This window comes from Eutrigla gurnardus (genome assembly GCF_963514095.1).
Source record: "Eutrigla gurnardus genome assembly, chromosome: 6".
Classification (NCBI taxonomy): domain Eukaryota; kingdom Metazoa; phylum Chordata; class Actinopteri; order Perciformes; family Triglidae; genus Eutrigla; species Eutrigla gurnardus.
This window is the reverse complement of record NC_139920.1, coordinates 25,919,925-25,947,278: the sequence shown is the minus strand read 5'-3', so window position 1 is coordinate 25,947,278 and position 27,354 is coordinate 25,919,925. Positions and strand designations below refer to the sequence as shown.

At 43.2% G+C, this 27,354-nt stretch overlaps 2 protein-coding genes across 5 annotated transcripts; both read right to left on the bottom strand.

Annotated features, from left to right (window-relative positions):
• Positions 1-3,850: 3,850 nt before the first annotated feature.
• On the bottom strand, positions 3,851-10,701 carry mindy4 (MINDY lysine 48 deubiquitinase 4). Of its 2 annotated transcripts, XM_084011044.1 has the most exons (18): positions 10,574-10,701; positions 10,171-10,290; positions 9,862-10,091; positions 9,593-9,782; positions 9,254-9,501; positions 9,105-9,163; positions 8,912-9,015; positions 8,695-8,811; positions 8,501-8,592; positions 8,243-8,344; positions 7,950-8,013; positions 7,603-7,668; positions 7,449-7,516; positions 7,280-7,343; positions 6,935-7,096; positions 5,451-5,631; positions 5,131-5,209; positions 3,851-5,010 (listed from the first exon to the last, which is right to left on the bottom strand). In XM_084011044.1, the coding sequence occupies exons 1-18, from the start codon at positions 10,631-10,633 to the stop codon at positions 4,962-4,964; spliced, it is 2,055 nt and encodes a 684-aa protein (XP_083867170.1). In that variant the 5' UTR covers positions 10,634-10,701; the 3' UTR covers positions 3,851-4,961. The 2 variants fall into 2 exon arrangements, 1 of the variants encoding a protein (XP_083867170.1); XR_014597264.1 differs by lacking the exon at positions 3,851-5,010 and having other exon boundaries at positions 5,451-5,627.
• A 2,577-nt stretch (positions 10,702-13,278) lies between these two features.
• nexn (nexilin (F actin binding protein)) lies at positions 13,279-22,662 on the bottom strand. 3 transcript variants are annotated; one of them, XM_084011668.1, is made up of 15 exons: positions 22,523-22,662; positions 20,505-20,913; positions 20,218-20,412; positions 18,917-19,001; positions 18,681-18,829; positions 17,042-17,239; positions 16,747-16,920; positions 16,448-16,636; positions 16,065-16,256; positions 15,644-15,688; positions 15,114-15,308; positions 14,681-14,902; positions 14,396-14,584; positions 13,941-14,304; positions 13,279-13,786 (listed from the first exon to the last, which is right to left on the bottom strand). In XM_084011668.1, exons 2-15 carry the CDS (start codon positions 20,862-20,864, stop codon positions 13,773-13,775), a joined length of 2,571 nt encoding a protein of 856 aa, XP_083867794.1. In that variant the 5' UTR covers positions 20,865-20,913; positions 22,523-22,662; the 3' UTR covers positions 13,279-13,772. The 3 variants fall into 3 exon arrangements, with proteins under 3 accessions (XP_083867794.1, XP_083867793.1, XP_083867795.1); XM_084011667.1 differs by lacking the exon at positions 13,279-13,786 and having other exon boundaries at positions 13,793-14,304; XM_084011669.1 differs by lacking the exons at positions 13,279-13,786; positions 15,644-15,688 and having other exon boundaries at positions 13,793-14,304; positions 22,523-22,661.
• Between the last annotated feature and the right edge of the window lie 4,692 nt (positions 22,663-27,354).

Sequence of the window (27,354 nt, the reverse complement as noted above, 5' to 3'; positions counted from 1 at the left end):
ATTCTGCTTCTGTATGAGGACGCAATCATTTATACTGACAGTGACGCCAGTCTTGCAGCATTAGACCTTTTTTAAGCAAATCCACATTCTGAGTTGACACCATCTCACCAAGTAAATGGATTGCCATGATTCCCTGCTTTAATTGACTTTGAAATCATCCACACATTTGTAATTTGATTATCCTTTTGGCACTTACTAAAATATTCTATTATACTGTTCAGGAAAGATTATGACTAGCACATCACCTAAAGCCTAAACAGGGCTCCTTATGACGTATATCGAACTCCCCCCATCCTCAGAAGAATTTTGTGGCAAAAGTAAACACTTTAATCCAATTTCTTAGACCCCAAAGCCTCATTCAAGCGAGCCACATTATTTATAGTGATTGCAGTAGCCTTGATGGCTGTAAAATTGTTGTAGAGGGCTCATTGATTCGCTCCATGTCTCATGATTAATTCATGGCTCTTCCTATGTCTTTTGTCGAATGCATAAATCCCTACATGAGTCACCAATAATATACATCCAGACAATACAGGTTCCATTAGGGAAGTTGACGGTTGAAAGATGAATGAATCGCCCTTCTCCGGCGTTTCCATTGCACCGAAATGAAAATGTGGTGGATCTGATTGACTGACAGATTTACTAAAGGAAGCGGCCTCTATTGTTTCATTGCGTGCCGTTGCCTGGATGCTTTGGACACGCGATGACCCAGACGTTGCACTTCCAAACTCGTGTATGTGGACTCTGCTCTCGTGGAAAGTGAAAACTGCTGCAGCTCTGTCTGTATGCCAGCTGCAGTGTCTTTGATCCGAGGTGCTGGAGGTGTTGGCACAGGTCTCCCTGCCACCCACTCTGCATGCCCCACACTGTGCGTGTGCCGATGCCTGCCATGGCTAAAATGCTCAACACACCATTAACTGCGAGGCATCTTTCGGCTGGAATTTGTGCGTTTCACCCCAACATGTGACATAGTTATGAGTTGATTCACAATTCTTCAAGTTGGTTTTCGATATTGGAGTTTAAAGGAGGAAAAATGCAACATTGAAGCAAAGCGATGTTAATTGATATTAACGGATAACTGGTGCCTCGTTTTCATTTGACAGACAGATTTTGGTTCGATGCCTGAATTAAGGTCTGTGGTTATCACACATTTAAGGGATTTTAAGATGTAAAATATGTCCCACTGATTAATTTTGAAGCTTTTATGTGTCTTGAAAAATGCGGTTGCTAACAAGTCACTAAATGAGACTTCAAAAAGTCTGCTTTTCCAGCCTCTGTTTGCAGAGGAACAGAACTTTCCGCTTAAAGCCAACGGAACTATCCCATTGGCTTTTCGTTGACGGAACCAGTGCAGTGCTAACTTCTGGGGTTGCCCAGTATCCCTGCAGCACTCACACCATATCACCCCCACCCAAACGACCAACTATTTAGAGATTCTCCATACATATGACTGTCAAATGCAATGTGCCAGAAACTGATTGATTTCGGGCTCAGCATTCAACACTATCTCCCTATTGTAACTGAGTGAGTGCCTCACTATGCAACTATCTTCCTCAAACACAAACAGACCACAGGCAGTTTGGATTTGCAGCCACACCTCGTCCACTCTATAGTGTTGAACAGCGGAGTCCCCCCCGGGCTGTGTGCTTGGCCCCCTCCTGCTTGTATACCAATCACTGCCACCCTAGACATGAAAAGAACTCTGTTGTGAAGTTTGCCAATAACACTACCGTCATCGGCCTGTTTACAAACAACAACCAGACTTCATTAAGTGAGGAACTCCACCATAGGGGTAGAAAGAACAAATCACAACTCAATGTCAAGACACAGCTCGGCTACATCAATGGAGCTCAGGTGAACAGTTTTAAGTTCGTGGGAATCAGCATTACAAACACACCTGCATCCTGAAAAAAGCTCACGAACAGCTGTATTTCCTCAGGAATCTTAAGAGGGTAAAATAGCCATGCCAAGTTCTTTCTTAACTTTTATGGAGGAGCAATAGAAACAAATGGCATGGGAAAGGAAGGCTCTATAGCGCTGAACACGACGAGCAACAGTCTACCGAGTGTCAGTGACATTGGTGACAAGAGGTGCCTGTGGAGAGGTATTAAAAGTCAAATCCCACCCAGCCCCAGCCTGTTCACCCTGCTGCTGTCTGGCAAGAGATGCAGCGTCAGCTGCCGAACCACAAGACGTCAGAGCTGCTTCTTTTCCTCAGGCGGTCCTCCAACCTGTCACTGTAAAATATAGTTTGGATTATTTTACTGTGTGTAGTTTTCTTAATTAGCAACAGGGAGTAATAATTCATTTCGCAAACTGCAGAAATAGAATCAAAGTAATTTAGATGTCACATGCCATATCACGTCATTGGTGGGGAACACATGGGCAGTAAAAATCTGGTGTGCATGTCATAATAAACCAAAAAACTTTATGGGGGAGAATAAAAATTCTGCAGTTATTGAAACCTTGAGCTTAACTTCAACGGGATGAGTGGTGATCGATGATGGATGGATGAAATTATCTTTAATAAAGAACACAAATCAATATTTTCTTTTTTATTTCGGCCGCCATCCGTGTTAGGCACCAAAGAGCAACGGAGCGGGCACCAATGTCGCTTTATTTCTCCGTCTGTCTGCTTTTACGCTCCAACATAAGCTCTAGTTACACTGAGTTGTACTAAAGGCCCCCATAATGCCATACTACTGTATTTACTGTGCGTTCTTCTGGCTCCCGGCTCTACCCATCATGCACACCTGTCTGCACTCATCACCTCCGCCTTCCAGCTCACCTGCAACTCATGAGCTTGCAGCGCATCTACTCTTGATCTCCAATTATTCTTCGCCAGATTATTTCAACGTCAGTGGATCATCACCCGCCAGCGGCTTCCAAACTAGCCCTGCTGGCCACACTCCTCCGTCATTCCACATCCCCCGGTCTCTATCACTTCCATTCATCCCCGCTGGCACCGGATTCACCTTGCCTGTCATCAGCTTTTCATCCTGATTCTCTTTTTTTCTTACCCTCTCCACCCTGTCTGGGTGCTGCGGTTGGATCACCGCCTGTTCACACCAAGTAAGAATACATCGTATTCTACAAGTTGTATTTATTTATTTAGGGATTTCCTTTCCTTTCAAATAGATACAAATTTAATTTGGGGGAACTGAGAATGACTGTTTGATGAAGCACTTACATCTCTAGGTAACAACGCCTTGGCAAGTATGCTCTGTATATATATGAAAGTTGCAAAACAGTGGTTTCACAGTATTTTCTCTATTAAGTTTTGCATTTAAAAAATATGTGAAAATGTACAGAAAATAATCAACAACCATCAGTGAGGTATGACAATTGATGTATGCATGATTTTATTTATTATCTACTACAAATTAGCGTTTCTCTACGGGGGCGTGAGCGCCCCCCAGGGGCCGTTCGGGGAACTTCAGGAAGCAATATTTATTATTTATAAAAAAAAAAGGCTGTTGAGTGTTAATGTGTTATTTGTGTGCGTGTGTGTCTGCATGCAATGACAGTTAAGTCATTACAATGAAGATTTTCACAATTTTATTTATGCATTTACCACCATCACTTAAAGCTTTTGTTTTTTTTATAATTTTTCCAGCTTTTGCACGGCGGACTCCGGAGCAGCTTTGAGCTGCGCTCCCCTGGGAGGTGGCCGAGCTTTAACGTGCGTGTACAATAAGTCACGTGATGGTGAGACGTACGCCTGACCAGGAAGTGTTTTCGGTTACTTTCGCTTTCCCACCTCGGAGCAGCCGCGGCTCTGAAGTGGGTCTGAAGCGAAGAGCGCCACATCAGCAGCAGCAATAACGTAACGCACAGCAGACATGGGAAGGTAGATTATTTATTTTCGTTATATTACAAGCGTTTCCCACACATAGAGAACATAGGTATTTGGGATATGTTGTTATTATGAGCTATTCAAGTCTAGGGGACGTGGCACGTGCACATTTAAAGAGGCTACTTGCCCAAAAGAAAAGCCACAGAAGAGGATGGAGGGATGAATCATCCTACATGTGTTTCAATTCAATTACAGTCTAGACCTTCTCTACAGTACATAGAAAGTGTTATAAAATTCACTTGAGATATGATTTGGCACTATAGACATAAATGTCAACTATGTTGTGTTCCACATGACGTCTTTCCAAAGGGAAAATGCATCAAGCCAATTATAAGCGACTTCGTACAACATTCAGTCTCTTTGACGAACACATCTGTATTTATTTATTTAATCTCATCTCCTGGCAACACGTCAGAATTATAATAGAAGCAATAAAAACCAATACGGAACAACCTAACAGATAATCTCATTTCAAAGTGTGCGTTTAATAAAAGGCTATTTGTTTTCTAGGCCATTACAAAACCAAACTGTAATAAATGATTATACAGAAAGCAGTCAAAACGTATAGTTAGTTATATCTCATCAACTTTCTTGATTAAAGTAACACATTCCATTCCTAATAAGCATAGAAATCATACTAATTTAGTGTTAAATATGGACAATAATTAAAAGGCAAAGGGTAAAAGACCACAGTCAATAAAAAGGTCAATATCGCATTTTGCAACAATTTACATTTCACAAGCAGCAAAACTACATTTCTCTCTAAACTTTTACATTTTAAGAAAGAGTTACCTCATGCTTATTGCTCAACATCATTTTAAAAAAAAAATCAATTTATAGGCAACAGCGTTACACTTTATGGCTGATATTATAATCTTTATAATCTACATCCCACTTTGGGCCCCAAACCCTTCCAGCTGCACGTATTGTGTGACATAAAGGCAGAGCAACACTGTATCACTATTAAAACGAACCAAAGATGATGCTCAAATACGTGGGTGAATATGAAACGAAGATAACGTATGTTAAAGTGTCGGCATTAGTGCTGTGAAATGTTTGTCGGTTAATGGTCCGTGATTGTAATCGCATCAATCCACGTGATCGGTCAGAGAATCGGCTCCGTGTCATTCCAGCTGACGAACGCATCCTTCCACCTGAAACGTAACCGTTTAAGGCGTTCAGAGCTTGCCCACGTACATCCTGCGTGATCCGTTACTCCGAGCTATAACCTGATCTGCGGGATTTAATGTGCGAGCGTGCCAAAGGATCCTTACCTTGTTCGGATACAGTGCTCCAGTGGAGGCGTGAGATCGGCGTCGACGTCTTGACAGCTGGGGGCCGACTTGCCAACAGCTAAACAATACAGACGCTCAGTAAGCCTTTTCAGTGAGGACATACAATTAGTGCAACAAAAACAAGAACTGCTCATGCATCAACACGAGAAGGATCCAGATCATCATCAGACTTCCAGGAAAACCAGATCCCATCATAATCACAGAAATGTGGGCGGTCACTCCCTGGTGTAAGGGGATGACGAGAACCAGGACAAACAAAGAAAACACAAGTGCACTGCAGAGCAATTAATGCTACATACAGACAGTGAGGCGGATCTCCTCCTGTTGATTGGCCAGTCCGTCGTAATAGTAGAGGTCAAACTCCAGGCCCTTGTCCTGACTGGTCAACGGCTCCCTCTGCAGGCCAAACAGCACACTGAAGTGGCTTTCACTGCAGACCACCCAAATGGGGTAACGGGGTGTCTTCAGGTAAGATCCTACCTTTTAATGGAAGAAAGTAGAACACAGCAGAGTCACGTAATCTATTAAATACCCGGGTCCAGATACGTGAACATCAACCGTCGTCAATTTTATTATTTTTGTCATGATATTTATTTTATGCATGCCTCCCGGTAATCTTCTAATCATCGCAATCCAACTTGGAATGTTGTGTTTGCAAACTGCAACCCACAGATCATTGCCTTTTAAAGTTTGCATACGGTTTATAGCTCAACGAGACACCACCAAATATCTGTTTTCATTTTCATAGTCCGGGCAAAAGCTGCAATCAATCACTAAGTTGGTCTTACATCCGCATCCACAGGCCTTGCTCCTCATGTTGATATACATGTCCATGTCCATAATGTGCCAATTGACATACTAATTCCATTTCACTTCATCCAGTCAATGCCATTTACACTTAACTGAAGCTACAGCTTGATAATCAGAGAGCCTAATAACCTCACATTTTAAATGTTTTTTACCTCAAGAATGTGAAGTACTTTGAAATAACATTTTCACAGTGTGTACGGGTTGCTAACTAACATAAATCACATATTATACTCGAGAAAAATTCTTTGCTGTAATTATGGGCGACACAGATGTGCCCACAATTTCAGTGAAGAATGCCCCCCCCGAGGTCATGTGTTTTCAGTCCGACTAGTCAGTGGTGGGATGTCGTGGACATTTTTTATTGGATGAAGAGATGTTTGTTCATTGTCATCTGTTTGGTATTTTGAAAAGTCCTTCACAATTGTGCCTTATGCGAGGAGCCTCAGAGATAGAATGGAGCCTTTTTAAATTTCCCTGACTTTTTTTTTTGCTTCCATCAAGGTGGCGTCGTTGTATTGGATTCTGTAGAACGCTGAGTTACCTACAGCTTTTGGTAGAAGTGTATGCTGTACCAAGAGTTTGTTGTGTTGGGACTTTCAGGCGGGTTATACAGTGGAAGTACTGCTTCTCTGTGTTGCATTCAGGCGAAGCTAATGTCAGTTTGGGAGTTTCTTCTTTCTTGGGGTCCTGCTACTGTAGAATGTTGCCTCTCTGTTTGACTAGCGGCTGAAAGGATTGCTCCTCTACTTTACTGAGTGGTGACAGGCTGGACAGGGTTAGGAATGTCTTCTCGTAGCAAGAAGAGGTTTTGGAATGACTGGCATTAAACTCGAGTCCTTTCATAAGGGGAGGACCTCCACCCTCCTTCACACTGACACACTCGGTTTCAGGGTAATCCCGGCTGGCAGCATGAGATAGAAGCTACTGATGAGGTCACATAAGTGTTCCCCCGGTGTGAGACGATGTCGCTCACCTTACAGATGTTATAGTGTTCAAACAAGGACAGCAGGCCGATGTCACAGTGGCCTTTGACCCCCTTCAGCAGAGTGATGTTGCCATCGCCCGAGTCCAACTCCATGTCATCGTCGAAGACGTTAGAAACGGCCGTGCCGCAGAGCAACAGGTTGACCAGCTCCTGGTGAGCACAAATACAAGAGAAGCAATCAGAGTGACCAGAACATACAGTATGTGGTGTATACGACACATCTGTCTTGATTAGTACTGCTATTGTATCTCATTATACATTAAAATGTGTCATTCTTAATTACAAAAAGACTTCAAAGTGCTTTGAAGAAAGCTGGGAGTTTTTATGTCCAACCTGAGTGCAGTAACCATGGGCTCCGATGAGGGTGGTGGTAGGCACGTCCATGTCATCTCTTATTCTGAGGAAAGAATGAAGGGAAAAATAAGGGCGATGTTTCATCAGCTAGCTAATATTGATTTTGACTCGGCATATCTTGTGGAGTCGCAGAGTTAATAAAACCTACTTCTCAATGGATCGAGAGAGAACGGCAGATATGGTGAGCAGAATGCACCCCAATACGCTGCTCTCAAACTGTGGGGAAGGGTGAAAGCAAAAAAAAGGTTGGCAAACTTTTACAGGCAAAATGAAAAGAGGCCGTCGTGAATGAGTTTCTCAACCTGATCAATATGCTGCTCCAGAAGCAACTGCAGGTCTTTGATGTTATCCACAGTGAAACAGGTTATCTAAAAGGAAAGATTGGTTGTAAAACTTCCACAGCAGAGTTTTGTAAAAAGGTTGATTTTGTAAATTGATAGTATTTATTTACACAGCTACACTTTATTACAACATTATTTCAAAATGATAAATAACAAATGCATAAATGTTTTTTGCAAATACAATTAGGGTTATGAATCAACTACAACACTGTGTAAGACTTAGTCATTAAAACGTTGTTGAGGAATAAACTGGTAAATCTAACCATGTGTAACACGTGTCAGCAGGTGTACGCGCTGCAGTTCTCTACCTTTTCAAGCACTCCTTCAGATTTGTAGAGTCCAGTTGGGGTGAAATGATTTCTTCCTGAATTTCTGTTTTCAAACATAAAACAAAAAGCAAATCTTGTGAATCGATGCTGCATCTGAAACAGGCGTTTCTAAGATCAACGGGTCTGAATGTAATGTAACTTTTGGCTTCAGGAGGCGATCGCACCCCGACACTCTCCATCAAAGCCAGGCATTCACACGCATTCAAACTACTCCGATATTGGTCGGGGGTTCTGTGTAACGGTCTGGATAGGAGATGACAGTATGATCTTACATTGCAACCGTGGCTCGTTTTCCCTCGCCGGCCCTCCACAGTGTTTCAGCCATGGCTAAAACGAGACACTTTCTTCTGGTGGTGCTGGAAGGTCTTAACCTCCTGAGGACAAAGTGGCATTTGAGTGGAGAGCCGGTCGTGTGGTGTAATAATGCAGTTAATACCAAATGCAATACTTTACAGTGGCTACAAAGCACAGCTTGATGTGTGTTAACACATCCAAGTGATTAAAAACAGGGCACTCGTAGGGGAACGTACTGAAGGTCTGTATTACTGCTTTCAACGTTCTCAAACAGCAGTTTCATTAGAACAAAGGCTTGTATGGATGCCAGAACTCCACAGGGACCGCCCTAGAAAATAAACACAGCATAATATTAGAAATCAATACATCATTTCAATAGTTTGTTTTTTTGGATTGCAGGATTTCAGCAGGACGGCATAGTTGAGACGACCTTTTTCTGCACGATTCCGTATCTCAGGTCATGCATTTCGGAGAAAGTGAAACCCTGATTTCTCCACTCGACGCTGAAATAACTTAGGCTGGAACCAATAAGAACTGCTTTTAGTTCCTGAAGAAAAACAAAAAACAGACAACACAGAGAATCAAAGGCAGCTCCGCACGAACTGTTCCCCGCGGCGACTCAAGAAGCACTGGTGTAAATAATCCACCATGGCAGTGCGTTGGTCCATCGGCCGTCCTCCGTAGCTGTGCGCGGCGACGGCTCTCTGAAAGGACACTTTGGAGAGTTCTCGCAGATCGTCGTCGACGTCGTCTGGAAATTGATGAGCACACAAGGCAACGTATCAGAAAAAGACAAGAGGCTTCTTTTCTTCTCCCCCTCCCTCTTTTCTAAACACTCACCTAACACCATCTCAGACACATCCAAGACAGTCGTGTTTGGCCTGGGCAAAGACTTCACTCTGACAAACAAAAATGGGTCGGAAATCATTTCAAATGTAAACCGATGAAGTTGCCACGGACAACACACTATTAGCTCAGAGCTCATTTACTTTGTAGCCTTGATTATGTCTTGTTGCACGTTTTCAAAGCTGTTTTCCCTATGCCCTCGCTCTGGTGGACTCCACGACTCCCGCTGCCCTCCTGCACAGTCAGCAGAGTCCGTTTGGCCACTCTCTGAGATTTTTTTAAATAGGCCAGTGGCTAAAAGTCCATCCTCAAACCCCCTGGTTTCTTCTTCCTTCCTCAGCAGCGGCTGGTGCCCTTCTAGCCTTCGATTCTGCCTTTTTTTGTTTGCTACCTGTAGAAAGAAAAAAACAGCACTCGATTGAACAGGGAATGATGAGGTGACAGGATGAATCAATACGTTTTTTTAGGAACTCCCTCGGTACCGGAGACGTGCTCGCTACCGGCCCAGCAATCATGCCACGTCTAATTCGATTAGTTCTGCTCCTTTGGGTGCTCTCGGTGATGGGAGTCTTTTTTTCTGGCTGGTGTTTTTGCTCTTCTGAGCCACAATCCCTGAAAGATGTTTGACTCGACAGTCTGTCCGTCTCAGGGTAGATTTCTCCTCCATCAGACCTGGGAGGAAGATACATCCCATATGTGTTCAAACCAACTTCCTAGCAGCACAAAACAATGAATCAAACTTGTGTAATACCTTAATTTGACGTGATCGCTGATAACAAAGGCTGCTGTGCTATCCTCTGCCTTTGGGTCATCCGTTGGTGTTCCTGCAGGGGAATTAGACATCTGGCCACTGGTGGGAGCAAACTGCAGACTGGGGTCACTTTCGCTGCGGGTGGTCTTCCCCTCCTGCCCTCTGATCTTGCCCTCAATGTGATGCTTGACAATAATCTCCAGTAATGTTTTCAGGGGGGAGTTCTGAGCCTGAGAAGAGAAGTCAGAAACACTTTTTTTTTTGTAATGCTATCCCACTTGCAGCCAACCTGTAGAAGCGAACACATACTTTATTCTTCCTATAGAGAGCCTCCATGTTGAGGATCTGCCTCAGCTGGGATCTGTTGTTGATGCTGGCCTCTGTGCGGGGATGCTCCTCGTCCATGCAGGCGATCGTCCTCTTGAGTCCCTGCGCATCAACAAGCGCTTTAACGTCGTGTTTTTTTGAAGAGTCGTTAAGGCTAGCGGCTAACAGTGGCTACATCACTACAGAAGATACTGGTTTCACAGTTAAGTCGCTGACAGTCGTGACACAGACTCGTAAATACAGCTCAACAGCTGCGGACGCTACGTTAAACTACCATTTACAGCACAGAAGCTAACACGCTAGCTAGCCCGCTAGCTCCGGTAGCGGTTCGCAGCGGAGCTCAGTTCCCGTTCCCCACCGGGAGTTTTACCGGACTTTAACGTACCTGTCGACTCAGATATTCCCGCACAATGGACGAAGACACCTCTTCGACTGAAACGGTCATAGTGACGGGGGGACGTAGCCGGCTCTGCGCGACTCTTTTCAGGGTCGATGCTCGGCAATGTACGTTACCATGGCTACGGGCATGCAGCTCTTCTTCTATGGATTTCCAGCGGGCAGCTTGTGTCCTCAATGGTACACTACCGCCACCTTTTGGATCTACTTTTCATTTCTTCCATCATATTTTTGTCATATATTATATTTTTATAATATATATATTAAGTAAAAAAAATGAAATAATAAAATATACGTATGACTGAGGATATGAATCATGGAGATTAAATAAGTGTTTACTTCTTCCCACTCCTTTTCGGACATATGAACAAAAGAAAGAAATTCCTTCTAGTTGTGTAATATTTTGTTTTCTGTTTGACAGTTTCTGTATTAATTTTGACATGATTAAAACAAAAAAATATATACAAAGAGTATAGTAGACAACGAAATGCAGTCAGTGTCTAACCAGAAGTGCAAAAACAAGCAGAAAGTGTAGACAGGTGTTGTTCACAACATGTTGCTGTTCCTAAACCCGGGTCCTGATTGCCTCATAAATATGTCTTCCATTATTTCCCACACTCTAATTTGACTGAAATGTCTTCACTTATCTCCCGATCCCAGTGCTGCTGCCTCTTTATAGATTTCCTTTTTTAAACAAACGCCCTTTCCTTCTCATTTGAAAGACAAAAACATGTGTCTGTGTTTTCTTTGGAAATATCGTGTTTATTACCCGGAATGTCTGAAGAGCACATTTTGTTTGTTTTGTTCAACCCATCTACCACTTAAAACGCACAACCTCTGTTTCGCGTTGTTGGATCCTTTCAACACTTCAAGTCTCTTGCTGCTCCTTGCCCAGCCCAAACTTTACACACAGATGATATATCCAGTACTTTACAAGCAGCTGCTTTTGGGTGAATACACAGTGAACTTGAAGTGAACCCTGGAGATGTTCTCACCGCACCTTCAACACACTCTCAAAGTCTCCAGCCTCGGTTTTGCTTCTGATCCACAAATCCCACTCCCATAACCTTGATCTGATTATAGCGGCATATATTTACATGATTTAGTATCAGCTCCCCGTTCTACTCCTGCATAACAATTCATCTTCGTAACATACACTCCCAAAAAGTAAAAACGTTGGAATCTCCCTTAAGATGTAAATTTAAATCGCTCCCAACATTTCAACTTGACGATTCCCATCTGGTGTTTTCCTATATGTTTCACATTTCATCCTCTTTTCCACGGAGCCTCTGCAAACGGTGATATTTCACATGGACCCTCCTCTCCATCAGTTTGCAGATGTGGGATGTCATGGCAATAGGTCTGTGGTCTGTTGGCTTACCGGCATCCTGCCCAGGTTCATTACAGAACAATTATCGCTTCCTTCCAGCTGTCTGGGATTCTTCCTTCTCCCCATGTTTGTTACCACAAACAGCTTCAACCTTTCCATACTTAATTGTTCGATTCACAATGCTTGTGCAAAAAGCACTTTATTTACGACTTTATTTAGTGGTTTCCCACCTCGAGGTCTGGAAATGTGTTATACTCACAACTGGGGCCCTTATGCAACCTTGATCCCCCATCCGGCACCCTGTGGTCAAGTGTGAACTCTGTTGCCTCCAAGTGGAGCAACCAGTGAATGGACCTGCATTTATTTAGCGCTTTTCTAGCTTACAAGACGCTTCACGTTACATTCAGTCACTTTGACCCGTTCATACACTGATGGCAGAGGAGCCGTCTGCACATCAGGATCTAACATTATCTAACTCATTCATACACATTCACAGCATCGCGGGCAATTTGGGCTTCAGTATATTGCCCAAGGGCACTTCGGCATGTAGACTGGAGGAGCCAGAATATGAACCGCTGGTCTTCCTATTGGAGGATGACTCCCTCTACCTCTGAGCCGCCAGTACTGTTTTACAGCAATTTATACTTGTTATTTTGTCGCATTTGATTGAAAAAAATACATTATATGAAAACACTGCAAGTAAACACTGATTTGTATTAAGGGGTCACAGGTCAAGTCATGGCTATCTCACAGGACTGAAATCATCTTGATTGGTATTGATATATTCTTGTTCAGGTTTCACAGACATCTCAGTAGTAATGAATGCATCACATGACATGCAGTTACAACTTTGGCCACTATGATAAAATCTCCCCGTATCTGCTGTCCTACCTTCCCCATGCAACAATAAAAGACGGCACAAAAAATTCTGTTATTTTTTTCTTCATTTTATTAAAACATTTTCATTTATAATATATGACAAATATTGAGGCTAGCCTATGTTTAGTTTTTTCATTATCAAACCATAAAACAGTCACCTACAGTCACTGAATTATGACAACTGTATCAAGACATTTAACTCAAAATGAATAAGGGGGTTGGAACATGAAAAATCAACATATTAATGTTTTTTAGGGTTTTTTTTAGATGCTGCAGTTTTAAATACAATTTAATCTGGACCTAAAGACTTTAATTTAAAATCAGGATGTACCCGTGAGTTCAAATAGTTTGATAATTTTCCTCCTTGATAATCACAATACCATTTACTAATATGGCAAAGAGTACAGAAAACACTTTAATATGGTTGAAGTTGTTGAGCAGCAGCAGAATACCACAGTGAGATGTTGGACTGATATTCCCGTGCCTTGTTCTTCCAAAAAAACATCTTCGTTTTTACATTTCACACACGATGTTTGTAAAGTATGATATTTACAATAGGTACGATGATACTTAAAAACTGCTCGTATCAAATATCATAAGGGCCTTGCAGCGAAGATAATCGTCGGCATGGTAACAAGAATCGTGTCTGTTTTTGGCACAAGTATCATCCTACACTACAGGGAGTGCAGCATTACAAACGTAAACATGTTTGTGTGAGTGTGTGTGTGTGTGTGAGAGTGTGTGTGTGTGTGTGTGTGTGTGTGTGTGTGTGTGTGTGTGTGTGTGTGTGTGTGTGTGTGTGTGTGTGTGTGTGTGTGTGTGTGTGTGTGTGTGTGTGTGTGTGTTGTGTATCCCTCCCTTAGGAATGCCCAGCATACTGCTATTTTCTTCCCTCTGCTGTTTGACCATACCACGAGGGACGAAGTTTTACAAAAGGAGTGAGAGACAACGGGGAAAGTTTCCAGAACGTGGAAGGGCATCAGTAGTCGTAGGCTGCAAGAAAGAAACAGAAGAGCGGTTATCCAAATCTGTCTGCGTTAGCGAGGAAGAGGAGCATGCGATCCACTTCGGAGAGCGAGAGAAAGAGGTCGACATCCGGGTCGGTAGGTCTCATGCAGGCATGCGGGTCACACCAAGGTGGTCTTACTTTCTATTGTGAGGATGCAGGTACTCGCTGCCGTGCCTCTGCTGTTCACGGCCTTGCACATGTACTCGCCCTCGTCTTCTGGGAAGGTCTCCGGCAGGTAGAGGCAGAACGTCTCCCCCCTCTCTATATACTGGTAGTCCTCGCAGTCCTGGAGCGCCTCTCCCTCGAACCACCAGGTCACCTCCGGCTTGGGCTCCCCGGTGATCTTAACGGTGAACCGGACCGGCTCCGAGTCCACCACCGATTGGTTCTTGAGGGGCTTTTTAAACCACGGCGCCCCCGATCTGGCGTGATCCTCCTCGTCGTCGTAGGCCGCCGAGCCGTTGATGATGCTCCCCTCGTCCTCCACATCGTCCTCCTTCTTCTGCAAACGGAGTGACAAAGAAATCACAAACTGTTTCCACGCCGTCGTGCAATATTACGATCTATCATGGTCATGAACGTGGAAGGTTTACTTTTTGGAGGGCAGCATCGATCTCTTGCTGCTCAAACTGCATCCTCTGCAGCTTCTGCTCCTCTATCCTCCTCCTCTCCTCGTCCTCTCTGGCTTTAGCCATTTGTTGAAATCTGGCTTTCATATCCACCTTCTGTTTGAACGGCGACTCTTCAGCCTTCGCTAGAGTCGTTTCGCTTCCCTCCTCCTCCTGAAAAGCACAGTAATTGTAATAAGAGATGATCCCACATTGATGTGGTCACCATTTTTTTGGTCATTTTAACATGTTGAATTAATGACGGCTTACATCCTGGAATCTCTCAGCTTCTCTCTCTTTAATTTCGTCATCAACGGCCTTCCTCCTTGCTCTCTCCATATCGATCTTTTTCTGAATTTCCTCTTCAGTCAGCTGCTTGATCTTCTCGAACTTGGACTTGAGGTTCTTGGCCTGGATGGAGCCGGTCCTCTTGAGCTTGGTCAGTTCTTCATACTCTTTGCTGACAACGTCTGAACTTTCGTTCACTTCATCCTGTGAGATGGAAGCCAGTTTTATATTTGGATAGTGGTGAGGAAATTAAATTATGGGAAAAGAAAAAAAATGAGGTTATAATCTGTCGTCGCTTTAAGATATGTCAATTTAAAATTTGGATGTAAGTGTTGTTTTCTGGAGCATAGTTGCCTGATAAAGTTATAAAGTACGTGATGGAATTTACACGGATTGTAATCGCTTGCACACTGACCTCGCCCATCTCTTGTCTGAGTTGTTCAAATTCCTGCTTCTCCTGCTCCATCTTCTGTTTGCGTTCCTCGGCCTTGCGTCTCCTCTCGGCTTCCTCCTTCTCTTTCAGCAGCTCTTCAAAGTTCATCTCAAGTTTTCTCGGGTGCAGAGCTTCCTGAGAGTCACTCTTCACCATCCCTCCTTCCTCATCTGACACCTACACACACACACACACACACACACACACACACACACACACACACACACACACACACACACACACACAGAAAGACACAGTGAAGGAACTTGTTTTATGTCCATAATAGAGCAAAACACACACACAACTCACCTATATTAAATCATTCAGCAAACATTAAGCAGCAGCAGCAGTTCTTATTGTTACAAGCAGCATTTAAAAAGAGCATGCACCCCTTCTCCATCATCATCATCTGTAGACCTGTGAGCCCTTTTTATGGAGAGTATTTTCGTAATACGTTGTTTCCGCTTATTTATCTGTGAGAAATAAACTATTTGAAATAAATAATATCTTACTGTTTCATCTCCATATGTGGAATTTTCCTGATCCAGGCCCAGGCTCTTAAAGAAATCATTTGAACAAGGGAAGTGCACCGTTTGAGCCCGACGTAATGATAATCAGCACATTAATCCGCATCCAATTAGAATCCAATTATAGATCAGATTTAGAAAGCCAGTGAGAAAAATAGGTGATAAACTAATGTAGACAAAAAATGCTTTTGTCATAATTAATATGTATATTAATTACAACAATATTGATAGCATGCATTACGTACATGTTGTGTATATATGTGCTGTTTGTATGTGCTTTGGATCTATGTTCTTTCAAAGGGGAAAGCTAAGCAGCAGTTAAATCCTGAGCAGCAACAACGACCATGTTGTGTTAATCACCAGAACAATACGCATATATTTTGGTCCCCGGGTCGAGTAGACTTACCATGCTCTTACGGGCCTCGGCAAAGAGCCTCTTCTCTTCCTCCAGCCTCTTCTTGGCCTCCTCCTCGGCCTTCTTCTGCTCCTCCTCCCTCCTCTGGCGTTCCAGGTCCTCGAAACTGGCGCATATCTTCCCAGGCTTGCTGCCCTCCAGGTTGAGTAAGGCCATCAGCGCCTCGTCGTCCTCGTCTACATGCTGAGGAAGAACAAACCAGAGGAAGCTGTAAATAAGACTCACCACCTTATCATGTTACCTGTCTTACTTAAATTGCCACCAGATATGTTTGGAAACAGAGATGTTTACACTGCGACAGGATTCTCTTAATCCAACAAAGATTTTCTGAGTTCACATAAGTTTTTAGATTTATTTCTGGAAAGCACGCTGACCATGCTCTTCCTGGCTTCGGCGAACGCTCTCCTCTCTTCCTCCATTCGTCTCTTGTACTCCTCCTCCGCTTTCTTGCGCTCCTCTTCCACTCTCTGCCTCTCCACCTCCTCAAAGCTCAACCTCAGTTTTCCAGGTCGGACCCCCTCCTTGTCGTCCTGCGCCGGCTGAGCGCCCTCCTCCTCCTCTCCCTGAAAACACAGAAATTCAAACATGGAGGTCCGCGACACAACTAAGGCATATTTGGTGAGTGTATGAGGTGTCTCTGCAGTGGTCTGAATGTCTAATGTTGTGTTTATACCATTCCCAGCCTGGCCTCCTCGAACGCTTTCTTCTCGTCTAGCAGGCGGCGCTTGGCCTCCTCCTCCGCCTGCTTCTTCCTGTGCTCCTGCCTCTCTTTCTCCAGCTCCTCAAATGTCATCTTCAGCTTCCCAGGAGTCACCTGCGCCCTCTCTGAGGGCTTCTCCTCGTCGTCCTAAAACCCAAACGAGAGAATGCATCGCTAAAATGTGATCCACAATCATCGAGGTAAAAAAAAGCTCCCAAAACAAGATGTTATTTATGGCTGTAACAATCATGTTTCTCCATCATCCTACCTGGACAATCGAGCGTCGCTTGGCGTCCCTGAAGGAGCGTCTGTTTTCATCGTAGCGTCTCTTCTTCTCTTCCTCCGCCTTCTTCTGGATTTCCTCCTCTCGATTCTTCTCCATGTCCTCAAAGTTCACCTTGATTCTGCCCGGATGTCGGGATGACTTCGCTGGAACCACCCGTACCAGGATAGTGTCATCTCCTTCCTGAAAGGTATTTAAGAACACATTTGCGAAGTTAAATGAATAGTGTGAAAACAGTATAGTAGTTACTATTCAGTGGTAGAGGGGGGAAAACAAATCAGGTCAATCTCGGTGCATACCAACACATACACAGACTGGGAATAAGAGCATGTGGCTGGGTAAGGGGCTACTCTATTGGCCTAAAGTTTACAGCAGGTGGGGGTATGGGTGACAGTCCAAGATAGCAGAGTCTAAATCAGTCGCAGTAAGGAGGTCTAGAGCTAATTTAGTCGCTGGGAGGTGTGGGAAACAGTTGCCAGTCATATGCTGTCTACACCTGGCAGCGCTGGAAGTGTGCTGTTCCAGTTGTTTCTGATAAGTTCTTCCTTATTTCAAACGTTAATCACAGGAGATTCCTCCGTTTCTGATTAAAGATCTCGAGCATTATTGTGTTTTGTGGCAATAAAGCACGTTATTTGGTGAACCTTCAGAAGAAACTACGTTTGTGGGGAGCGGCTACAACCAGTACTCTTCATTAAATTTTTTCACCCGAAAAAATATCACAGTATGTATGTAGTATGTTTGTTTCTCAATTATATTTTTTATGTAAATGTATTTTAATGGAAGAGTCTTTTCTCTTCGGAAAGGACATCTGAACATCAAGTAAGAATCTAATTTCAAGAGAATCGATTCAACTCAATATCTGTTCACAACTCCATTTCCCCTGCAACTTTTATATAATGTCCAAGGAAACTATTAGAACATGACAGACCAAGTTCTGGTAGGGAAATACTACCTCCTGGTCCAAAATACTGGGTCTGAAAACAGAGACATGAGCCTAAATAATGTCTATGTTTCAATATATTCCAATATATTTCACCCAAAGTTGCTAAAATAAAAATACAACATGGCTGCAGCGTCCTCAGTAACTACAGCCCTGACCATTTCTGATGATAAAGGCAGAGTAGTAGAGATATATTGTGAAGAGAAACCTGAATAAAATCCTGACTGTCACTACCGTGTTAAAGTGTGACCCTTGTGAACGTTTGACTGTTCTCACTGTACTCGACTGGAATTAGTGCAAAGAAATAGCAGGTAATTGCCCGTGATTGCCGACCTGGCACAGGAATACTTATGTAACCATTCCCAGGAACTACACTGGTCCGAAGCTATAATTGGCCTTCTATCCGCCGTACTGGAGATACTCATTAGACCATCCACCGAACCGGCACACAAGTCAGCAGGAACGACCCTTTTTACCACCGGCTCACAGGCTTCACGTCAACAATGCTGCTGCTGCTCTCCAACGTATCTCCAGCCAACTGTTGGTGCCACTTAAAATAACTCATCCGAGTGGCAGCTGAGGATTACCTGAATCACTGCACACACAAGTACGCCATTCTCACCAGTAAGGCAGTAATGCTTCCCACCCTGTACACAGTTAATCCAGGCCAGGTTCACTCACCTCAGCGGCTTTCTGCATCAGTTCTTTCTTTATTTTGGCTTTTTCCATGTTGTCCTGGGTTTCCCTCCTCCTCCTCTCGCCTTCCATCTTCTTCCGTTCCCCCTCTTGTCTTTGTTTTTCCATTTCTGCAAACTTCCCCTTCACACTACCTGAGGATTTCACAGCACAACGCTTAGCACTCTCCTCTAGCTGTGTGTCCACCTCTCCCATCCCTTTTGCATCCTTCTGTGTCTTACCTGTGATTTTGGGGACGTAGGATTTTTCTACCTTTGCCGGCTTCACTTCCTCTTCCTCATCGCTGGAAGCGAGCAGTTCTTTTATCTGTAGCGGGTCAGACGGAGAGGAGCCGTGAGGTTACGGTTTAGCTGAGATCATCTCCTTTGCCATTCAGGAGCCATGCTGGTCCCAGAAAGAACACGGGCCTAATCCCCTGCTAATAGCTGGGTCATGTGACCTACAGGTGGGCCTCTGATTGGGCCGTGGGCTGTTTGCACAGAGGGGAGATGAGCGTAGGTGCTTGAGCCTGGCCAGCTACTGCAGGGAGGTAGTATCACTGATAATCCACCCACATAACACCATATCACTGTTTATTTCACCACAGTAGACCTCAAAGGGGATCTGCCTTCACCTCGGATTCTTGCTGTTTGACCTTCCCCTTTTATTTTCACACACAGCTCTGTTTTCAATATCATACACATGGATATTCTCTTGAAATCCAAGACACTATTGTTCCATGGTAATATAGAAGGAATAGAAAAAAATGTAGATGTCTTTTAATTTTATACTCGAGCTGTAGCTATTTATTATTTATTTCACTTTTTTATATTAGTTGATTAATCAATTAGTCATTAAAATGCCACAATATAGAGAAAATGCCTAAGAAATGTCTATTTTTTGCCAACAAATGAAATGTTTGAAACATCTTTTGTCAAATTGTTGACAAGTAAAACTGTCATGAACCAATTTAGAATTGTGCTTCAACACCGTCGGACCCCCGATGGACAGGTTCATAAGGAAAAAGAGATCAATATTGATGCAGTAGAATGAGAAATGGTCTTTTTTTCCTCTTTCACAATCTTCTTGCTCATCAAAAACATACGTCTATACTACCCACAATGCAACAGTGGCAGTAGCTCAGTGTCTTGGGGCTGTTTACCTTCTGGGCTACTGCCACGTTACCCTTGAGCAAGGCACCATACCTCCAATTGACTCCACGAACGCTGTATAGCCTTCTCTTTGTATATTTGGTATGTGTCGAAAAAAGCCTGGCTACATAACACGCGTTTAGAATAATGGGTAATGGATTATTTTAATTATTCATTATTATAGGGTTAAAATAACAATCTTCTTTTGAAGTCAAACACAAATAGAACATAACATGAATGGATAAATATGAATTGGTTAATTTAAAACAACACTGTGTTGTGTGTAGAAGACGGTGAATCTCACTCCAACTGGCGGCCCCTCGTCGCCCCGTCATGCCTCGTCATGCCATGCAGGTCACTGTGGACGTTAGTGGGGGTTATCTGTCTTTGACCTGCTGCTTCTTGCGACTCCACTCCCTCTCCTTCACGTATTGCTCCTTCCTCTTCTGCTGCTCGTCCTTGTTCCTCAGCCGGCTGCGCTCCTCCCTGGCCTTCTGCATGGCCTCGAACTTGCCCGTCACGTCCCCCTTGTCTTTCAGTTTGGGCACGTAGCTCCTGGACACCAGCTTTCTGGATCGGAGGAGTCTCTGTGGTTGAACAGCGAGAGGGAAGGTGAACAAGAAACTCATCCTCCACAACAAAAATCTCATCATTTGTCACCCTTAAATTGCTCCCTCACCTCTTTCTTGAGTGCCACTTCAGACATATTCTGATCTTCATTTGTGTCAGGTTCTTCCTCCTCCTTCGTCTCTGTGTCCTGATCCAAACCGTTAACAGGCTCCGAGCTTTCATGTTTCTCGTCTGTTTTGTGATCCACCCCGTTCACGTGCGTCCTGTCGGCCTCACCGCCCTCTTCATCGTCCTCCTGGCAAGGCTCTTCATCTTCTACGCGTGAAGACGTCTGCTCACCGTGTTCATCCACCGCCACGTCGTCCTCCTTGTTCTGGGTTTTGCTCGAGTAGTGTTCACTTTCATCCGCGACGTCATCCATGTCGTCCACGACATGGACTGCAGCCGCAACCTGCGCCACCTCGGTCATGTTTGCACCCCGATGACACGTTGACAGACAGGCGATGTTGGAATATTACCTGCAAAGTGGAGGAGGAGGGTTCAGAGGTCAGCTTTCTTGTTGCATAAGGGATTGATTGCCAAACTGCTACACATCGCAAACATTTGCAAAGTAAAACAACGATAATATTGCATAAATTTGCTGTCACCTTCATTTATTAGAGGTCAGTGCCTGTGTTTGTGCACCTTATATACACTGTTGCCCATACATATTCAGACAAAATCCTCTGTTTATTCCTATTTAAATGCATCAGTAATCCCTTTTGACCAGGTGAATGATTATATTATGTCTCCCAATTACCCAGGTGAAATGAATTTATGCAGAACATTTCTTTTTCCCTGTAAAAGACAAGACATTTGCAAATTATTCCAACTTCATGGGCGACGCTGTACAATCAAGTTGGCAGACAAAATGTACTTCATTTAGTTATTAAATCTTAATTTTTTAACTGGTGAATCTCAAGCAACCGAAAGGCCAGATCCTCCTCTTGTCTTGATTGATTTATGATTCTGTAATATGATTGTTTTCCTAGTCTGGTACTTGGATTTAAATGTGGAAAAGCTACATATTGACTACAAATTTAGTTGAAGCCGCTCCATTTCCCTGTATGTAAAGAAAGAGTGCAATGGAAGCCCTCTATTTATAGCCAACTTGTGGCTCCGGGGCATGTGATCATGGCTATTTCTGAAGAGTGATAGGCAGTTGGACGGAGCTCAAGTTGGCACCCACATGTCGCCCTGCAGACCCCTTGACAAAATGGCCAGACAACAAGCGAGACAACTGGATGGACGAGAGCTGTTTGGACTGTTAGTCACCCGGCACTAAAAACTGTTTATCCTTTGTCCTCAAATACCTTTTATATTCATGCGTGGAGAAGATCAGAGTGAGACATTATGTCGCCTATCAGGAGCTTGACGACACAGTCATAGATAGATAGATAGATAGATAGATAGATAGATAGATAGATAGATAGATAGATAGATAGATAGATATTGTCAGGAGACAGAAACCGTGGGAATCCAATGTTTCTTCTGTTGTGATAAACCACATTTTGGAGGATATGCAACCGCATGATCTTTAATAAAACATACTTTCTGACTCTAACGATATTACATTTGGGCTGAAAACGTTTCCAAAATAATGAATCTTTCGGTTATTAAAATATCCCTGATGAATCTTTTGGCTAAGTCGACATGTCACGTCTGGCAAATCAACACGGGACGAAAATAAAAATCCCGTTACAAGACAAACTTGAGGTTTGGGTGGTGATGTCCTATTTCTGTACTCAGCTGACACAATATATCATGACAGTGTGACGTAAACATTTATTTGACACGTACAAATAATTATAATATGATTCATATATTATGTATTATTTTACAGCCTTTCAGAATAGTTGTTTTTCTGTTCCTGTGTGTCTGATATGTGGTGTAACTAGGTGGATGTAACTGTAATTAACACAAACATGCTGATTTACAATAAACTACCTGTTGTACCTGATGTCTGCTTAAAAATGATGTGTTTAATGTGTTAAAGACAACTTTTATTCAACTAATAGCGTTGACCTTCCTACATAGACTAATGGTGAGAGGCTAATTTAATAAAATATTAAAAAAACATGAGTTTACCTCTTTAGTTTGCTGTCGTCCCCGTTTCTGACCTTTTTCTTCTTCTTTTTAATCCCTTTAATGGATAGAAACCAGAAGACAATCCGAGATGCGACCACCGGCTGCACCAACTCGACTGGCTGCTTGGGGTTGCGCGTCCGCGAGGCGTTTCCATAAAAGTACCGTTACTTTCTACCGGATACTGCATTCCGCACGCGCCTGCCGCAGGTTCAGCTGTCGCCTCGCGCGCGCGCGCGCACGCGCACATCTACCCGCACCCCACACAAGTCTCATCCAGATCATTTGCAGTCGCAGCTGCGTAAATATACTGTTAATCAATGTCTTTAAACTTTTGTAGGGATAATTAGATGTGATTATTGTGTTTAAGTGATTTATCGCATTTATTGGCGGCTATAATGATTTTTATGTTCTGTGATTACTTTTATCTACAGTTTAGCCATAATGCAGAGTCATGGTGTGTCTGGATACACTGAAATCTATAACACCATGTTTGTTTGTTTGATTGTTTGAGGCTAATTGATGTGTATCCTATCATTTAGGGCAGTTTTGTGCAGAAACAAGTGTCACTAAGGCAACCTCTGTCACACTTTTATTACATATTTGCCTTTTTTCTGTTTATATTGTTGTTTTAGCTCCAATCCATTATTATTATCTTACCCATTCTGTGTTTTTCTTCTTTTACCAACATAAGCTGAATTCTTCTGATACCTGAGAAACTGGATACTCCTGGTCAGGTCTGGTCAGGACTACAATCTAAATGCAGGCCGACATTATCATTAGCTGCTTGTCGGCCTGTTAGAGCCAGCATTCATTTGAGAGGGACACCAGCCTGCCCTTTGTTTCCCCCCCTGCCTAACCTAGATATCGCTGTCACTCTGCTATGCGATGACGGTTGGAACTCATTGTCATCGTGCCAAGAGCCACGCAAAACTAATCGGAGACCTTAAGTTCCTGTCCCACATTTTAATATAGAGTATAGCCGGTGTTCCGATAGGTGAGTCTTCCTCAAGATGAGAAAGTGGTTCTCTCAGTGGATGTAAATAGAAACTCTGCAGCAGACACATTTTGTCTGCTCTAATGGCTCCATGCACAGCTGCTGACTCACTGACCAAACAGGCCACCGGCTGAAAACCCACCAAGTAAAGTCCCCGTTCCTGTCTTCTAGGAATATAAGACAGATCTGTGAACGTTGATGATGATATGAACCTATACTCGACAGGTTAAAGGTGAACATCGGGATAAACCGTGAACGTTGCATCATTTCAGCAACGCTCAGTGTCCAGTTGGACGTGGCGAGTCACCAACAAGAGGGCCGAAGCCTTGCCTGATATACTGTAGCCGACTTATAAGTGAAATCTGAGAGCCGGAGCATCATTGGAAGAGACGGAAATGGAAACAGATGGGGATTCCTTTGATGAACGAATATAAAGCTAGCTTGCAAAGTAAAACCTACTGGTGCAGACGATTTAACAAAGTGGGACTTCCTCTTTACGTTGCTATATTTGCGTTTCACGTGGATCCGCAATTTTATTTGGGTGACATTGTGAGAAAACATAAATTGAGCCTTTTTAAAATGACATGCTAACTTTAAATTGCATGAAATTGCTCTCTATTTGCATCTTACAGGGAGTTTGTTGGAGAGGCTCCTTTCCCCCTGTCATTTATTCACTTCCTGCTCAGATTGAGGGTCCGTTCTGGGAACTCTCAGGGCAAAAGGGGTCTCCGTGCTCTTCTGTTTTTCAGAGTCCTGCAGGGCGTCGGGGACAACAAGGGGACGGCTTTAAATAGCACCACAGTTGTGGCAACTTATCAGCACTGTAAGGACAGCTAACCTGAGTCAGACTGGGCCTTCGCCTCAGCTGCTGCAGCTCACCCTGACACAATATGTCTGCGGTGGTACAGCCCACACACACCCCTGCTGAAACACCAGGATTGACTGGCTCAGCAGGTCAAAACTGTATCATGTCAGCTGTCCACACTTACGTACTGAAACAGACTCTCAGTTAGTGGTAAATCAGGCAACGTTAACTTAAAAAGCTCAGATAAGACGGCTTATTCTGTGAACAATGACTCTAAGCTCACATACAGGTCAATCACACTTTTTGCACAAGTTGTCAACAACATAACTCAAACATAATCAACATTTGAGGGGAAATAATCTCTTCCTGTCTGTCTGAATATATTTGTATTCACCCTCAGATTGAAAAAGGCTGGTTAGATTCTGAATTAGGGCTTTGTGTATTTCTCCATGCACGTTTTCATACCTTTACAGTATTTATACAGCACTTAGATATGCCTTACAATTAAAAATAATAATAATTTAATTAATATAAAATGAATTAATTAAAAACATGGACATTTCACAATATGGGACCTTAAATGTGACTCTATTCTGGTTTCATGGGAAATTTCAGGACCTAAAATGCACTATAACCTTTACAGGTGAACTTAATTTGACCTTCTATAAACTTTTGAATGCACATGTCCAACTGTTCAATGTTTCAGTACTTTTTGCACAACTTGCTGTTCTCTAACAGGGAGCTGAACGGCAAAATTCACAACAGCTGTTTGATCCTTGAATGGACCAATCAATGCCCTGGTTCAGTTAGAATCGGTATTTAAACAGTCCTCTTCATCATGCTGTTCACACGTTTACATCATGAGACCAAGATGACACCTAACAAGTGATCAACAGTACCTCGCCATTGCGAGGCTTCAAACAGGATGTTGTCAGGAAGTTGCCAATGAGCTTAGAGAGTCACAGAGTGTCATCAGCAGGTTACAACAGAGACAGAGAGACCGGAAGGGTCCCAGAAAGGCAGAGAAGTGGACGTCATTTAGTCACGTTATTGAGACACTGACATGTTTTGTTGAGGTATTCCCACCACTGTTGCTGGCTTTTGTTTGAATAAATTGTTTGAGATGAGGAAATCACTTTAATCCTATTTTCATGATGTAATATTATCACTGTAGCGTGAACTCTGCATTAATCATCATCAATCATGGCTTCTCTTTCTTCCCTCATGGTGAGATTTCGTGTCAGGACTCTCGGTTGTGTTGCTGAGGGCTTGCATGTATACGAACCAGACAGGACTGTGACCAGACGCCATAGGTGATGAACTCTTTAACAACCTATGACACCCGCTCCTTCACCGGGCAGCTGCCCTTCAGGGTTAACTGGGGTTAGAATAGTGCTGCTGAAATGACTGGCCAAACCCTTTTTTCCATTTAAAACAACAATAGCAGATATTATCTGCATGTACTCCCTTTTAGAGGACTTTGTTTGACCTTAGAATGCCTCTGTATCTCCAGCATCATTTCAGCCGTTTCTCTTTTGGACTACACAGGCAGTGACCGCCGTCATAATGTCCCAGCTGTGACTGCTGAATGCTGTTATAAGGAGAAAAAAGGCAACCCCACCACAGAACAGGTGCCACCTGTAGACCACACTCTGCCCAAGCTGCTTTACACACACAGTGAGTCCTTTAAGTGAGCGAAAATACCTCTTTTCCAAAAGTAAATTCAGCAGTACAGTAAAAGTAATTTACTTACTTAGGCCTTTCTATTACTTTTGGAACAGGCCATTGATGAATGGCTTCCACCCTCGTCTATCTTCGGCCATAGGGTTCAAATAATCGACTTTCTGATTAAAATTTGAATGTTCTGATACGGATGAATAAAATCCCAGGATCTATCTTTTAATATAAGCCTTTTCCCGTGGATGAGTGGAGTCTCGCCGTTAGTGGCCAGCCTTTGGTTCTTCGTGCAACAAGAAGAAGTGTGGTTGCCTTTCGGATTCAAAAACTATGAAGACAGAGAAGAGCTGGACAAAAGCAAAACCTTGAGATATCCCTAACCGAATCAGTATTGAATCGAAACGGAGATTAAATCGAATCCAGACCTTGTGAATCGGAATGGAATCGATTCGGGTAATCAGTGGCGATACCCAGCCTGAGCCATCTTCTCCAGCTGTTGCCACGTCAGGCGCTCCTTCTTGAACTCTTGTTCTTGGGACGACCTCTCCCCCGTTTTTTCTCAGTGTGTGACCAATCCAGATCCACAAAACCAACGTCATTGAATACAAAATATTGATGTATTTGTTTTCAACCATTTGGCTTGAATTTAATCAGCAACAAAATACTATTTCGGTCCAAAGGTAGAACGTGGTCTGAGTCCTTCCTCTGTGCAGCATTCAACAGCATAATGTCGGCCCTCTCAGCTAACACACATTGGCATAAGCGAGACATAACGCTGCATTACTGCGTTTACTATTCTTGTTGACAACCCTATCACAGCAGTGCTATCCATGAGAGACCACAATCAATCCCAACCACTTCATTATCACAGAATCCGTATCGTGCACCGCTCAACATCTGCAGGTCACATGCTCTGGCCTCACATAGACTTTCTTTTTTCCCCCCTCTTTTTTAAACTGTTTTGCTTTAATCTGCAGTAATCGTGAAGGATGTGCATGTGTTTTGCATCCTCAACCTGTTTAACTTATTAAACCATTTTCCTTTTAGAGAGAGACATCCAAGCTCCTTCCTGTTATTGTCACTGATGTGTGAGAGGTTGTGGATTCGTGTGTCTCTCACTGCCCTCTAGTGAAAACACACAGTCCTGTTATATGTATGTCCTGTTGATAACTAACAACCAAACGTTGTGAGACAGTAAATCTCTTATCAATATACTTTGAATATCTTTCATTGTTTACTTCTGTACTGTTACATGTTTAATACATGTTGAGTGTCTTCCTCAACAATAAAAGTCTGTTTTTTTCTCATTTTAACATATTTTCAATGTGATTTTCGGTTTATGTCAGCGTGCCAGAA